At 37.3% G+C, this 15,457-nt stretch overlaps 1 protein-coding gene across 1 annotated transcript in view; it reads left to right on the forward strand.

Annotated features, from left to right (window-relative positions):
• The window catches only part of FREM2 (FRAS1 related extracellular matrix protein 2), a gene marked incomplete at its 5' end in the record, with an annotated part of 128,029 nt that overhangs the window by 83,184 nt on the left and 29,388 nt on the right, over nt 1–15,457 (forward strand). Inside the window, 5 exons of the mRNA XM_010159615.1 lie at nt 8,812–8,961; nt 10,315–10,524; nt 10,792–10,989; nt 12,920–13,084; nt 13,162–13,344. Of these exons, the coding sequence (XP_010157917.1) occupies nt 8,812–8,961; nt 10,315–10,524; nt 10,792–10,989; nt 12,920–13,084; nt 13,162–13,344 (906 nt within the window). The remainder of the gene's footprint in view (nt 1–8,811; nt 8,962–10,314; nt 10,525–10,791; nt 10,990–12,919; nt 13,085–13,161; nt 13,345–15,457) is intronic.

A 15,457-nucleotide genomic window follows, 5' to 3' on the forward strand; every position in this document is an offset into this window, starting at 1 on the left:
TACAACCTGAACACTGTAGGCTGAGCATGGCCAGTGTTGTATTACAGACTGGAGTCATGATTTGGCCAAGTATCCTTCACCATTCTCTGGAGACGACTAAAATAGAGAACTGGTTGATCTTTTTTCCTCTGTATATCCATCTTTGACTACATTCTCTTTTTCTGTTTTTACAGTGCTTGTGTGCCTGATGCCTCTGGTACTTTTGTGCAGTTTGTAACATCTTTTGTCCTCTCTTGAGGTAAAATCTTTCACCAGTCTGTGGCAGGTGGCCAGACTGGCAACTAATCAAGGGAAAAGGTGGAAGACAGCCAGTTTATAACACGTTTTACTCCCAGTTTACTTACATATAGTTTCTTATTATCACCAGTTCAACAGACTGAAAAATGTTATATTTCTGATAAAAGCTTAAAGATTTGGGAAAGTCCCTGTTTGCTGTCTATCACAGAAATAAATTAATGTCTTATCTAACAGTAGGACATTCTACAAAGGCAGCCAGGTGCATTTATGGTTCGCTTTTCTAGCATTATCTGTTGCTGACAGTTTATTATATCTGTGTATCTGCAGACACACACTCACACATCTATTTCAGATGGCTTCTTTACAATAGAGGACTCAGCTGGTGGAGCAGCATATCTCTAAGACTTCACTGCTGCAGGTTCTTAAATGCTTAGCTTACATATCTGTGATTACATTTTTATGTGAATTACAGTTGTATTCCTAGGAGTGTTAAAATATAGAAAATATTTTTTGAGTTTTGTGCTCAAAGCACATAAAATAGTTGATAAGCAGAAGGAACAAAATTACATAGACTGTGCAAAATTGATGTAGAATTAATTTCTCTTAAATGTAGAATGACTTAAAAGAGATGGTGTTCTTATGTGTACTGCTGTTGTTTTCCAGAGCCTAATGGATCATTGTTTTCTGACACTTTAATCAAGAGTATACTGAACATCTTTCTCTCTCCTGTTTTTCTGTAGCATGTGGTACTTTTTATGGCTTTGGTGTTTATACTTCAGGTCTTATATTTATTATAGACTGTTTGAAATTGCAATGATTGTCAAGCGCACCAATCTAAATTAATCATTTGTTCTTGGTTTCTTGCAATTGTAGGGAGTGAATTTAGTGACCTACTGCATACTTTGTGTATTTAAGATTTGGATAATCAATTTGTGTAGTACGTCTGGGTTCATTCAGTTTTCCTAAGGTTTCTTCAGATCATCTTGCTTTCTCTGAAGCTCCTTATACTGAGAGAGTTACAAGATGATTACAAAGAAAACATTCATAGAGTGGCCGTTGCAATTTTGTGGTTGTGTTTCTTGATATGAGTGGAGGTGTGAGGAACACGATTTGGAAGAGAAAAACTGAAAATACTCTTCTCAGAAAACATCTGGTTTTGCAATGTGCTTCTTACACTCAGACCCTTTCTAGAGACTGCTTTTTCTGCAGGGCCCAGTAATAAACTAACTACTCAATTAAAATGTGAAAAACTTAGTTAGAAATGTCTACATGCTGTATCTTTATGTAGACTCATTTCTAAAATGCTGCTCAGCTTCTCCTACCATTTCTGTTTGTAAGAGTCCTCATTTTTTATCATATGTATGAATCACTGACTGTGAGCTCCTTCGTGCTTTGCCTCCTTGTGAGGTACCTTGTGTGTGGTATATTTAAATACTACTGTCAAGCCTTCCCATTTATCTGCCTGCCCCTATTTCATCAGTTCATTTAGAATTTGTTATCGATGCCATTCTATGGTCCTCTTAAATAAAAATAATCTCATTCTTTTTAAAAATAGAACATGTACAAAAATCTTAGTTGGTTTCATGCTCTGTGGGAGGTCTAGCCAGTAGGAAAAAGATATGTGAAAGTCAGATGGTTGCTGCAAGAAATACCATTCCATTTGGGTGTGAACCCAAATTCCAAAGTGTTTGTTTCTTCAGCTACTAGTCTTTATATTTTCATTTACATTGGTAAATGAGACAATTATCTGAATTATGGAAGAGTTAGGGCAACTGATTGGACTTGATGTACTTTTAGCAGGAAAAATCTTTTGGCCCTGTCCTCAGACTCTGAACATACGAAAAGCTCCTCTGACACCTGTGATAGTTCCAGTGATAACAAGGTCTGTAGGTTACATCCTGAGGTTGTGTGCAAGGATCATAACAATACTACTGCTACGAATAAAAGTTTTCTCATATATGTTAGTTCACATATCTATGAACTTGTTTTGGAAATGTTTTGGAAAAGTAACAATGTTTCTCAGCAAACCAACAAAGGTAAATTAATTGCTTCTAAGAGAAAGTGTGCTGATTTTGTTTGTGATAGAGTTAATTCTCTTCACAGTAGCTAGCATGAGGCTCTGTTTTGGATTTGTTCTGAGAATAATGTTGAGAACACACTGATGGTTTTGTTGTTGCCAAGCAATGTTTACATTGAGCCAAAGACTTTTACTGCACCTGTGTTCCCAACTTCTTCTCTACAAGAGGCTGGGAGGTGACACAGTCAAGACAGCTGACCCCAACTGACTAAAAGGATATTTCATGTCAGAAAACATCACAGTCCATATATACGGGAGGAAATTGACCTAGGGGGTTCTGTCTCTGGGGACTTTTGGGGCCTTTGGACTCTATATCTCTCTCTCACTCTTGCTCTGGCTCTTGCTGCTCTGGGACTGTCTGGGTGTCAGTCAGCAGGTGGTGAACAGTGGTAACTTTTGGGGTTTTTTCCCATTATTTTCATTACATCATATTATTATAGGCAATAGTATTTTCATTATATATTATAACTGGTACTGTTAGTAGTATTAGTATTGTTAGTATTATTAGTAACATAATTTTATTTCACTTACTTTCAATTATTAAACTGTTCTTATTCCAACCCATGAATCTTCTTACCTTTTCCTCCAATTCTTTCCCCATCCCACTGGGAGGGGAGGTGAGTGAGTGGCTGTGTGATGTTTAGTTGCTGACAGTTTAAACCATGACAGGAGGTCACTTATAACAGTCAACCTCACACATTAACCTTTGTCCTGAAAATGCCAGTTATAGCTGGGAGACAACATAAGGCTGTTCATTATCATCTTGTACGTAATAGTTAACCTGTTGCTGAAAAATTAATCTTCAGTTTAAACGCACACATCTTGAACAACTGGAGCCACAGCATGGCTTCAGGCACTCAGATGTCTACTCTCCATGGTTCAGTCATACTCTGTGGCTCATCCGCTTATTACTGAACCATTATGAATTGCAACCTGGCATTAAGCAAAATCAGAATTAGCTCAGTTCTTCAGGCTGCAGAGTACACAGCAGGCTGTCCTTGCAGCAGGGATGGGACTGACAAGAAGGAATGAGTAGGTGACCAGAGATGGGGTATCACTGAAGTCATATTACTGCCATACTCAGTCTTGCAACTAGTTGTAGACTACTTCCTTTACTGTGCTACCTTGCTCACATTTGTGTTTTACTTATTCATGTAGCAGAGGGATGTGGATTTCAATCTGCTAGGCAGGTGTTGCTTGTGATGGTACTGTGTGTAGAGAAACTGAAGCATTGATGCACTTTAACTTAAAGGATGATTTTAAATCTAAAGGTCTATACAAAATTAGTATGTACCAGAAATTAATTAAAAGTGAATCATATATAATGTTCATAGCAGTTATTGATCTCAATTCACACTGTGTTATTCTACTGAAATTACAGGGTTAAGTTGCATAAAATGAGAGTAATTCAGTCATGAACCACTCCAGTCAATTTATGGCATTGCCTTTGTAGATTAAAAAACCATGTGTTTTTCTTACAAAATAGAACTGGGTTTGGTAAAGGTTGCATTCATGTGAGTCTGTCCTTTTACTTGTTATAATGCGTGCAGTATCCTTTAAAAAATTATTGTAAATTGCTAGACAGAAATGGGCTTTTGAGACAAATGGAAATGCAGACATTATTTTCTTAAGATAATGTGTGTGGTAATTTGTCTGCAAGTAGTAATTTTTATTCTGAGGTGAATTTACTTTTTGCTTGCAAAATTTATGACAGCAGTGCTAAGGAGATAAAAGCTGTTAACACTGCAGCATATGAATTTGAAAAGTAATCTGTTTTGACCACATCAAATAAAAAGCTATTGGCATTTCCACAATAGGTACCTGCTCCAGAGCTGAGCTCTGACTGTAATCTTGACCCTTGCTTCTACAGCATTCAGCAAAAATAAATGACTTGCCAAATTAAATTCAGTGTGCTAAATGCTAGCTCTGTTGCTTGCATAGCTTCAAGTATGTGTAAATAGCTGTAGAGTGGTGCTACCCAGTTTCACATGTTGAAATCCTCTTTGATAATATCATAATATAAAATTTTTTCAATGGGCAGTTTTTCTGAGCTTTTCTTTTTCTCGCATTAACATGCATATACGAGTGACATTACAGAAGTTGACCTTTACTGGTATGAAAGAGTAAATGCCCATTCCTTCTCAAATTTAATGGAACTCTTGTTCTTAACTGGTCTATCTACAACTCACCCACTTCATGTTTGGAAGGATAGAGCATGTTGTGTTAGAGACTCAGCAGCTCAGTCATTTAATGCCAGCTGTGACACGGAAATGCAAGTAAGCATTATGTGGGGATATATATGTTGTTTGGGTATGAGCCAGATCAGGTCCAGAGGAAATCTGGCCATGTTTGTCTGTTATGTCCCAGCTAATTAACTGCATCAATCATCAGGGCTTGTTACTTTGAACTCAGCATTGCACTAGCATATCTAGACTGTACCAGAATAGGCTAGTAGGCTTATAAAGCACTGGTTTGCATCTTCTGCATTACCACAGCAGTTTTCTGCTAACACTGGCAAGTCATAACGTTTACATCCTAGCCTTGTTTGTCCCATGCATAGAAAGAAGGGAGTCAAAAGCTTTTAGGAATAAAGGTTTAACACCATTAGAAAAGATCAACCATAAGTTCAGTTGTAAATACTGCTTCTCCTAGTTCCAGTATCTAAATATGTCAGTGTGGCAGGTCTGTTTTCTTCTATTATTTCTCTCCTCCTGAGAATATTCAGATAGGTATCTCTCACTGGAAGCATATATCACTGAAAATCACTTTTGTATCCAGGCTTATGAAGGTGTCAGCACAGAAGAGTCAATGCTTTTGTGTTTGTCCTAAACGTCCTGACTTACGTATTATTTACACTGGCAGCCTAAACGTATTGTGGTACTCCTGCATATCTTAGAAGCAACCTACTCTTTTGCTATGTCCCTCTAAAGCAGATTGTAAGGATATCATTTTAAAAACAAAAGCCTCCTTGGAAATAAATATTTTTGTGCTGTTGCATCAATTTTCTGATACACATTCAAAGACAGACCTATTTCTAACCGCATGAGAAGTGTGTTTGTTTTCCTGCTTGATGACTGACTACCGGTGTAGTTGATATATGCTCCTGACTGCGTAAGTACAAAGGCAAGACAAAGATTTCATTTCTGTGCCAAGAAACCTAGGACTAAAGCTCCTAGCCTTTCTCCTCTGATTATTGTAACTTCATGACAGTGAAATCTGTGGATCCGAACAACAAACAAAAAAGCTCTTAAAAAACTTCCTCTTATTTCTGTAAGAGGAACCATTAAATTTGCAGTGGTCTCTCTTCAGAGTGATTACTAGATTAAAGATCTGCTGTAAGTGAGCCCGCAGTCATTGAGCAGAGTGTTTTCCAGACGTGACCTGAGAAAGACAATGCTTTCCCTGTTAGTAGCTTGGCTTTGCTACTTCCCCTGGGGAGCTACTAACACAGCTTACAGGAAATGAACTTAGAAAACATTTGTAAGGATTTGTTTCCTAGGGTGGGTAACCATGCAGAATGGGTCTTTCATTGAAGATACATGACTCAGAAAGTGTGAAAAACTCACTCTGGAATACAAGGCAAGCTAACTGAGGGTTTAGGCATTTTTATGTTTGACTGCGACTACAGGAATGGTGTGTGAGGATTCTTCTTCAGCAGCAGTAAAGCAAGCATTAGGATAATAGCACTACAAGAAACAAACAACATTTGCTTTTATATCTTCCATCTAGTTTAAGGCAGATCATCTTATGTTCCCTCTGTAGTCAGTGAGTAGAAGGAAACACTTCCAAATCTCCTCAGATTTTTCTCACTGCACTGAGTGAGCCATTCCATCTCTCCTCCTGTATCCTCATTAGGTTGGGAAACCTCCTGGAATGGCCTGTCTATGTCCTTGCAAACTGAGAGCAAGCAGGCTGTATGTGTGGGTGCCTCTCACTTAAGTGCTTAAAATTAAGTGTAGTCAAGTTCAGATCTAATTCCGGAACTACTGGGACATCAACATAGGAAGAACAGGATTACAGAAATGAGATTAGACTTGGCAAAATGTGCTAAACTTTAAGAATACTTGTTTAAGAAATGACATATGTTAGATTTGGTAATATCTTTAACTGCCTTTACCTCACTGTTGGCACGTTCATAACCATTGGTCTTGGTAGGCATTCTATACTTTTAACCTCTAGAAGCTGGATAAGTCTTTGTCCAACTTGAAAATTTTAGAACATCGTTTTATGTCTGAAATAACACGTATCCTTGCAGACGTAATATTCTGCAGTATCCCTGTAAGTAGAACTCTCATCAAAATTAGTCGTTTTATAAAAAGGTCCAGAGAGTGTATGCTATTCACTTGATGTTTCAGATAAGACCTTCACAGTCCCAAATATAAATGCAGCTACGGACAACTCAGTCCCTATAGGCAAATAATGTAAGATTGATGCATGTCTGTCTGTGCACACACACACACACGTTTAAGTACACATAACGTTGAATAATTAAAAAAAAAAAAAAAAAAATTAAATTGGAAGTGAAAGCCTTTTCATCTACCAAAGTTACACATTTGCCAAGTTTGTCTTTCTTCCTGCAAAGGCTGATGACCTTGATAATGCTCAAGCAGGGCTATGAATCTGCACTGTTTTCAGTGAGTACATTCAGTTCCATCGATTTGTTACAACCCATGATTTTAGTTTTAGCAGGTAAGTAGACAGGCAGCTGCATTTGTTTCACTGATGTGGAATATTAAGGAGGGTTGGTTATTTCCTTGATTTTTAATAATTTATTTTGTCAGTTGTGAAATGCAGGAAAAGTCTTGAAAGCAAAGAGAAAATTATGTCCAAAACTTCCAATTTAATTCTTGAATGCAGTTCCAAAATTTTTATTAATGGCTGCCTTCTCACATTAAATTTTGGCTTAATAATAACTGAGTACCTACTTTATATTACCTCTGGTTAGTTTTTATTAAATTCCTATTTTGCATTTTTCAGTTTTCTGTAAAAATATATAATCAATCTACCACAGAGCAGATTGTTGCCATACACTGTGTAGTCAGTCAGATTGTCCTCAAGTACTTCAGAAAATCATAGGGATTTTGTCTGTCTGGTTACCCTACAAGCCTCTCCAAAATCTTCAAAATACAAAGTCCTCACACTGTTTGGCTTTATTGAACTCAGTTGTAGTCTTAAGCTGGTTATTCAATTCCAAAACACGTGTTACATTGCAATAGTAGTCATAGGCTTTGCAACATACATATAATCTTCAGAAAATCTCACCGGATTGTGGAAGCGATGGGCCCGACTTCCACTTACCATTAAAAGGATTTATGTCTCCTACTTTGGGTAAATAGTACCTTTTCTGTATGCTAGGCATAGCTCTGTAGAGCCATAAACTTTTCTAGTAATTTCCTTTGAACTTTTTCTTCTCCACTATACTTGATGAAGGGGAACTATTCATAGTGCCTCTGATAGAACGCATGAATTGCTATGATCTCTGTCAACTTAATCTGAGTTGGCCACATGCTCTATGGTATTTTCAAGTACATTTGTGACATTTTAATCTCATGATTATAATAAATTCTCAGTAGGCAACATACAAAAATTGCGATAAAATACAAAGAGAACTTCTGCAGGTCTTCAGTTACATCCCAGCTGGTGGGGAAGATAGGTATGATTTCTGCTGCACAGTGGGAAAACTGAGGCACTGTCTGTGTGTGTTTACCCTTATACTTTCAAAACGGGAATGAAAGGGATAGAAAAGAGGAACTGATATGAATCCAGGATGAAGCTGGGCAATGTTTTTAAGCCTGTTTACATTATGAAATTGCTGTGGGCAGAAAAACTGAAAAAGGGAGGAAAAAATTAGGATTAACACTATGTCTGTTAAGTGGGATAATGCTTAACCACCTTTGCTTTTTTGCTTTTCCTTCTTATAAACTGTGGAACTTAAATATTAAGGTAAAAGACTATTCACATTCCAGTTAACATAAAATAAGATTGATTTTCTTTTAAATGCTAGGTGCGGGGGAACTACAATTAAGTATTTGCCCCTTTGGTTACCTGGAAAACATTTCCAAAAGCAGCTCCAGTTATATATGATGTTTCAGTTTGGTTTTAGCAACAGGAATCTGTGAGAACATTCAAGTTAAGGTTTTATTATCTATATTCACCTTTGTCTGTTTGCACCAAAGTGAAAAATGCAAGGAATTTTCTGGCTTGTGCACAGGACTCATCTCAAATAAGTTTGATGAGATAACACATTTGGTTTTGCACACAGATTCATACCTGCTGACACAAAGTTGAAAATGTAGGAGGCAATAAAAATGAGCACAGTGCTGATATAACAATTGTTATCCTAAACAGTACTTAAAGCCAAAAATTCTAAACCCTAAAAAAAACCTTTTTTTGACTTCCTGGGAAGAGCAAGGTGCTCTCCATTGTCTAATGTGGATTTTAAACTCTCTTGTTACCTTCAACGTAAACATTTATGGACATTACTCCTCTTTCATCAGAGCCAGCATTCTACTTCGGAAATTATGAATACTATGTTGATGAGAGTGCTGGCTATATTGAGGTACGTGTCTGGAGGACTGGAACCGATCTGTCTAAAGCTGCCTCTGTTACAGTGAGGTCTCGCAAGTCTGAACCATTAACTGCAGAGGGTAAGTTATTGTTTTGCTCTAGTTTCACAATAAATTTCAACAACAAATTGTAGTGCATTTGGTCTCGATATAGATTCAACTACTTAAGATAAAATTTATATATGTCTTGCTCTTAGCAGATCTTTCTTCTTAGAACAAATCTAGTGGCTACAGAATTTCACTCAAAGAAACAGGAGTAGGAGCAACTGTGAAGTAAAACACTAAGAGAAATACCTTCGAATCCTCATATAAAACACTGTCCCACAAAGGCAGTTGATTACTGCCTCAACAGCATACTCTGGGCACAGTTATAATAACAGGCAGCATGTGGAGTTTACTCCTCATTTTTACTGTAGGCAATGAGAAATTATCTAGTTCAGCAAAGGCACTGCTACAGCTATGTATTCAGTGATGATTTGACAAAACCTTTGTCTGCAGAGTCAAGTGTTGATGTACTTTTTTTTCCCTCACAAACCACAGCAGCAGGGACTCTAGGCAAGTGTCCATCTAATTATGGCCTTGAATCTTGCCAAATTTTGTCAAATTCACAGAATTTCTACTCTTACTTAAATTTCAATAAACGTCTCCCTCAAAGCTTTGTTTCAATAGTTCTGCTGGTTATTCTCACCAAAAAAAAAAAATGTTAAAACTCAGTCCTTAGCTAGAGTCCTAAATAACTTTGATGCTTTGCTTCCAACATAGAGTGTCATCTTACAGCCATTATCTGATTTTGTTTGTCTTCTTCTCATTGGCTTGTTATGTCTTGGTTTGCTTTGCTCAAAACAAAGCAAAACATAAAATAAAAACAAACCTAGATCTGTCTGTGTTTAACATTAGGGTGCCAGATCTCACCTAACATGATCTGAGAAGAATTTGAGTTCCATTCATTCTCTTCTACACAACAGTAGCTCTTCCTTACAGTCAGTTCACCGGCCTTTTCTCCTTCCCTTTTAAATTATTCTCAAACTTCCATCTCTGTTACAGAATAATATAAAACTTCTTTCCAAAAGACCTTTCTTCATCTCCAAAGTCTCTCTCAAAGCTTTTTGCTTATTTTCATTTCTTGCTTAAAGCAAACTTTATTAGTTTTAGTGGAATAACTATTGTTTTACAACAGAATAGAATCAACCCCATTTTGTGCCTTGAATCACTAAACAAAAAGTGTTGATTTGAGTTATTGTATAGTTCAACTTAGAGGGTCAAAAGATACTTTTGCTTTACATGACTGCCAGAATTTGGCAAATTTTAAAATTATATTTAAAGAAAAAATAGATTTACCTAAAATTAACTGTCTAATGAAACATATTCTTATTTTTTCATTATATGTAATGTTATTTATTAATTTGATATTTTAAATCTCTTTTCCATTGATAGCTGGAGTAGATTACGTAGGCATCAGTCGTAATCTAGATTTTTCCCCTGGAGTCAATATGCAGACAGTTCGCGTGGTAATTCTGGATGACCTTGGACAGCCAGTTCTAGAAGGAACTGAGAAGTTTGAGCTTGTGCTAAGGATGCCCATGAATGCTGCCCTTGGAGAACCCAGCAAGGCCACCATCTTTATTAATGACTCAGTGTCTGACTGTGAGTAGTATTTTTTTTTACCTTTTCACATTTATGTGGGAGATGGATGACTGCAATACACAAATAAAACTTGTCATTTTGAATAACACCAAAGACAGAGAATCTACATGTTTCAGCTACAGGCAATGTGTTAAGTCATTTGTGGTCTAGCTGCTTATGTCATATTTCTGGTGCAATATAACATAACTAAATTTTAAATAGTGGAGGGAAGATAGGATAACTTCTGCAGTTATACTTTACACATGCTTTTTATGTTTTTCTGCCCAGTGCCTAAGATGCAGTTTAAAGAATCTGTATATGTAGGCAATGAAAACGATGGACAAATTTCTGCCATGATATATAGGAGTGGGGATATCCGATACACATCCACTGTGAGATGCTATACAAGGCAAGGTTCAGCTCAGGTAATGATGGACTTTGAAGAACGTCCTAATACTGACAGTTCCATCATCACCTTCCTTCCTGGTAAGCTCTTGATCTTATTTTAGAAGCCTTTAGACTATCATGTTTTGATTTGTTTTGATTTGTTTCTTTCTTTTGATTTGTTTTAATTATGCCTTCTCATAAAGTAGTGCCAAAAAAAACCACTCTGGAAAACCAAGCTTTTTTCCATACACAATGGGCAGAGTGGACAGAAATGATGTCTCTTTTCGCTTCACTTCTGACCTAGCAGGATAATCAATAGGAACCAGAGGGACATACGTTCATATAGGTTCAGCCTGAGTGCCAGGATCTTTTTGATAGCAAAAGCAGGTTCAGCATAATGCAATAAGAGACACAGATCTACTGTCAGAAAGAAAACTTCAGAAACTCTCCTTTTAGTTAAGCAGGTTTCTGGTAAATACATTTGACTTGCACTGAAATGACTAATAGATCTTTCAACAGGGATATAACTCTCTAATTTCTCTTTGAATTTTATTTTCTCATCACCAAGGCTTTCCTAAGGCAGTTCACCAATATCAGGTATTTAATATCTCACATCAGAGATGAAATAAATAAATCAGATGTTACTACCTTCAAAGTGTATCACCCTATTCCTCCTATTTGTGCAGAAGACAGTTTAGTCTTCAGTCTTTTAAGTTTACACATGCATAATATTTTTTTACAAGTCCTAAATATGTTCTGACATCACCATGAAATCTTTGCTATGCCCTTATCACAGAAATTACAACCTTCGTATTTCTGTAGGCATATATCATGGTTCTCTTGTAAAGTGAGTTGTTCAGTCTGTCTTTATTTAGAGCTGGCCTCAGCTTTTAGTGCTGTCATGTACTCTATACCTTTGCCATTGCCTCTATGCAACGAGGAAAGAGAGTCCAACTTGTTAGGATTACTGGATCTGTGCCCCTTGAGGAGTGACTTTCCTCTTTTTTTGAGTATCACTCTACCATTTCTCCATGAAGACAAGTAGCAAAGAGTCTGCTAGGATCACAGCATGTTTCCATAAGCTTCACACGTGCTTTTACTGTGCAGCAATTTCAGTACCATTTTCACATTTCCCATGTAACAATGAGCAGGATGAATGATTTAATTTTTTTACTTCTCCTAATGGATAATTTATTTTCTATAGGGAAAATAACTACCTCAGAAAATGAACAGAGGAAAATACTATAAATTGACCTTATCCCATCCCCTGTGCTGTTCCTTCTGTCAGGGATGTAGGAGTCACCCTTGTGATGATGAGCCCACCAAATCTGACACTGGGAGCCAAACACTCTGCACACCATTCATAACTGTTACTGCTCTTGTAGACAATGCCTAGCACAAGGCCTTTTTCCCAGTCTCTTAACATCTAGTAAGTTGATTTCTGAGTGCTCAAATTGAGCATTTTGCAACTGCACACCATCTTAAAGGCAAAATTAATTGTCACTTGGAATCAGTGGGAGCTTAAAAGACATTCAAAACAAATGGTATCCTATAAGTGAAGGTCCACACAGTTGGAGCGTGTCCAATCAAGCGAGAGTTGAAATAAAGAACTCCAGGACAAAATTACCATTAGTATTAGTGAAAGTTTCTTTTACTCTGCTTCCTTGTACCAGTATTTATTTTTTAAATGCACACTGTGGGAGACGTCACTGAGAAGGAATATTTTATTATGAAACAGTATTTTATTCTAAAACAAAAGGAACAATGAATGTCAAGTGGATATATCAAATAGAAACTTGTTTTAGAGAAGTCCCAGGATGGGGGATTCCACTTTAATGAGTTTCCACAGTAAGGTAATGATTACTAATTCTGCTTTCATTATTGTCATTACTCATTAACTTACATAGTGCCAAGGTGGATGCCTTGGCCATCAGAAGCAGCCTGTGTTTCCTTGAGCTTGGAGAGAAGTATTGTAATAGAGCAAAGAACACCAAAGTTCTGCATGATATTACCTTCAGAATGATTGTAGGTGAAACTGAGAAGCCTTGCACACTGGTACTGATGGATGATACTTTCCATGAAGAAGAGGAAGAACTACGTCTGGTTCTTGGCACTCCAAGAAGTCATTCTTCCTTTGGTGCCTCTATTGGTGAACAAAATGAGACGCTGATAAAGATTCGGGATGATGCAGACAGTAAGAAATTATTTTGTTGTTATTGACTTTTGGAAGCCCATTTGTATGCTCTAAAAACATTTTTCTTCTAATTACAGAGGCTATTATTAAGTTTGGTGAGACCAAATTTAGTGTGAGTGAGCCAAAGGACAAAAAGCAAGTAGCAGTTGTAAAAATCCCAGTGATTCGTCTGGGAGACACTTCCAAGGTTTCTGTTGTGAGAGTTCATACAAAGGATGGATCTGCTGCTTCTGGAGAAGACTATCATCCTATATCAGAAGGTAGGATCATGCAGATGATTGTCATATCCTACGGTCTGTTTTTATTCATGACTGTAACATGATGTTTGAAAAATGGAATAACTTTGTAAATAGAATACCCTGGAACTATATCCATTAACGCTTTTTGCCATTCAAATTGAATATGGTCATGATCCCACACGGTAGGCAACAACCAAATTGCTCTTGGATATTTACAGAATAATTGTGACTCCTTTGAAAACATCTCTAGGCCAAATAACTGGAAGAAATGGGTGAGTACCATCTTAGTAACTTTTGCAAAGTGTAATACCATTACTCTGCAGAAGCATCTACTCATAGGATATGATTATGTAGTTGTTTCTCAAGCAATTTGTTAAGCTAATGGCTTTTGGTTTATGTAGGAATTAATGTCTATTTCTGTTTATTTTACTACTATCATGATAAATAAGCTTTCTTTCTAGATCTCTGCAATTCACTGCCCACTTCTCCTCACTAGTAATGAATGAGGAGAGAAGTTGTGTAACAGAATGAGACATTTCTTAGCTGATAACCTTCTTTCCATTAATAGCCCACCCACATAGTTCAGTGAATGACTAATAGAGTGTAGCACTATGATTTGGATTTCTTCTGAAGTTTATGATAATACATGACACTAATCTATGTTTGAAGATTATTCATTCATTGCTGGAGTGTTTTCACAGTTTTTGATAAACTATTTTGGTGTCCAGTCCAGCTGAAAGAAATTTTTGAACATCCAGCAACAACATTGGGCTAATTCCAAATTCCATAGAAGGACAGGCATTTCTCACTAGTGATATTTGAAGAGTAAAATTGTTAGCAATAAGAAAATTATTAACCCAAATCTTGCTAATTCCAGGCACTTTGCCTCCTGCATTTTAGAGTTTTCCTCTTTCCTCCTGAAAACCACAGGAATTTTTAGTGCCAGCTAACACTTGTTCTATAGGCATTACCTATACGCATTGACTTGCTTGCTGACAGCACATGGGATCTTTCAAGGGAAATATGCTACTGCAGAGCAAGAGGCTCTGGGCCTCTGCCTAGAAGCCTTTCAGAACAGTCTGTGACCTACAGGATTTCTCCACAGGTTTCAGGACATCAGTGGGTTTAGGGAACCTGCCTATTCCGCCATGCGTAAAAACCCTACATCCTTAACTGGGTTATCTGGATGAAGAGTGACAAACAAATTCAGTGAAATTCTTGGCTCTCACGCAGCATATTTATTGCCATGAAGAGTATTTTCATGACTTAATAACACTTAATGCTGGAAGGAACATTAGACCATTTAATCAGACTCACTATGGATTGCAAGATTCTCCCAGTTTCCCCCAGTTACTTCTGTACTGAGCCCAACTTTGGTTAGAGAAAGTATATCCTTCAGAAAGGGCATCAAGCCTTGGTTTGAAGGCACTGGAGAGGATGTGTGTTTCTTAGTGTTTTGCTTCACTGATCAGTCCCTATCACTTGTCTGTGCTTTATTTCCCATATATACTTCAGCTCTCATGTTTCTGCAAGTCTTTTTTTTTCTTTTTATACTGGCCCTCAGTTTCTGTTGGTCATTTCTGTGCCATTTTCACTGAATTTGACATCCTTTAAAAAATGTAGTAGAAATGCACCTACTATTTTAGTAACACTTTAACCCACTCCATAAACAAATGTTAGATTGTCTCTACTTCTTCTCCCTTTAGTAGTTAGTATATCCAAGAATCACAGCAGTCTTCTATCAGTGTTGTGGGTTGACGTGGGCTGGATGCCAGGTGCCCACCAAAGCCACTCAACCACTGCCCCTCCTCAGCTGGGCAGGGGAGAGAAAATATGACGAAAGGCTTGTGGGTCGAGATAAAGACAAGATGATCATGGCATTTACCATTGCAGGCAAAATACTCTTGATTTGGGGAAATTAATTTGATTTATTACCAATCATAAATCAGAGTAGGATAATGAGAAATAAACCCAAATCTTAAAAAAAAATCTTCCACCCAACCCTCCCTTCTGCCCAGGTTCAACTTCACTCCCAAATTCTCTACCTCCACCCCCCAAGTTGAACTGGGAGAGGGAATGGGGGTTGTGGTCAGTTAATCACATGTCGTCTCTGCTGCTCCTTCCTGCTCACACT

The sequence above is a fragment of the Eurypyga helias genome, unplaced genomic scaffold (assembly GCF_000690775.1).
Source record: "Eurypyga helias isolate BGI_N326 unplaced genomic scaffold, ASM69077v1 scaffold5689, whole genome shotgun sequence".
NCBI classification, from domain to species: domain Eukaryota; kingdom Metazoa; phylum Chordata; class Aves; order Eurypygiformes; family Eurypygidae; genus Eurypyga; species Eurypyga helias.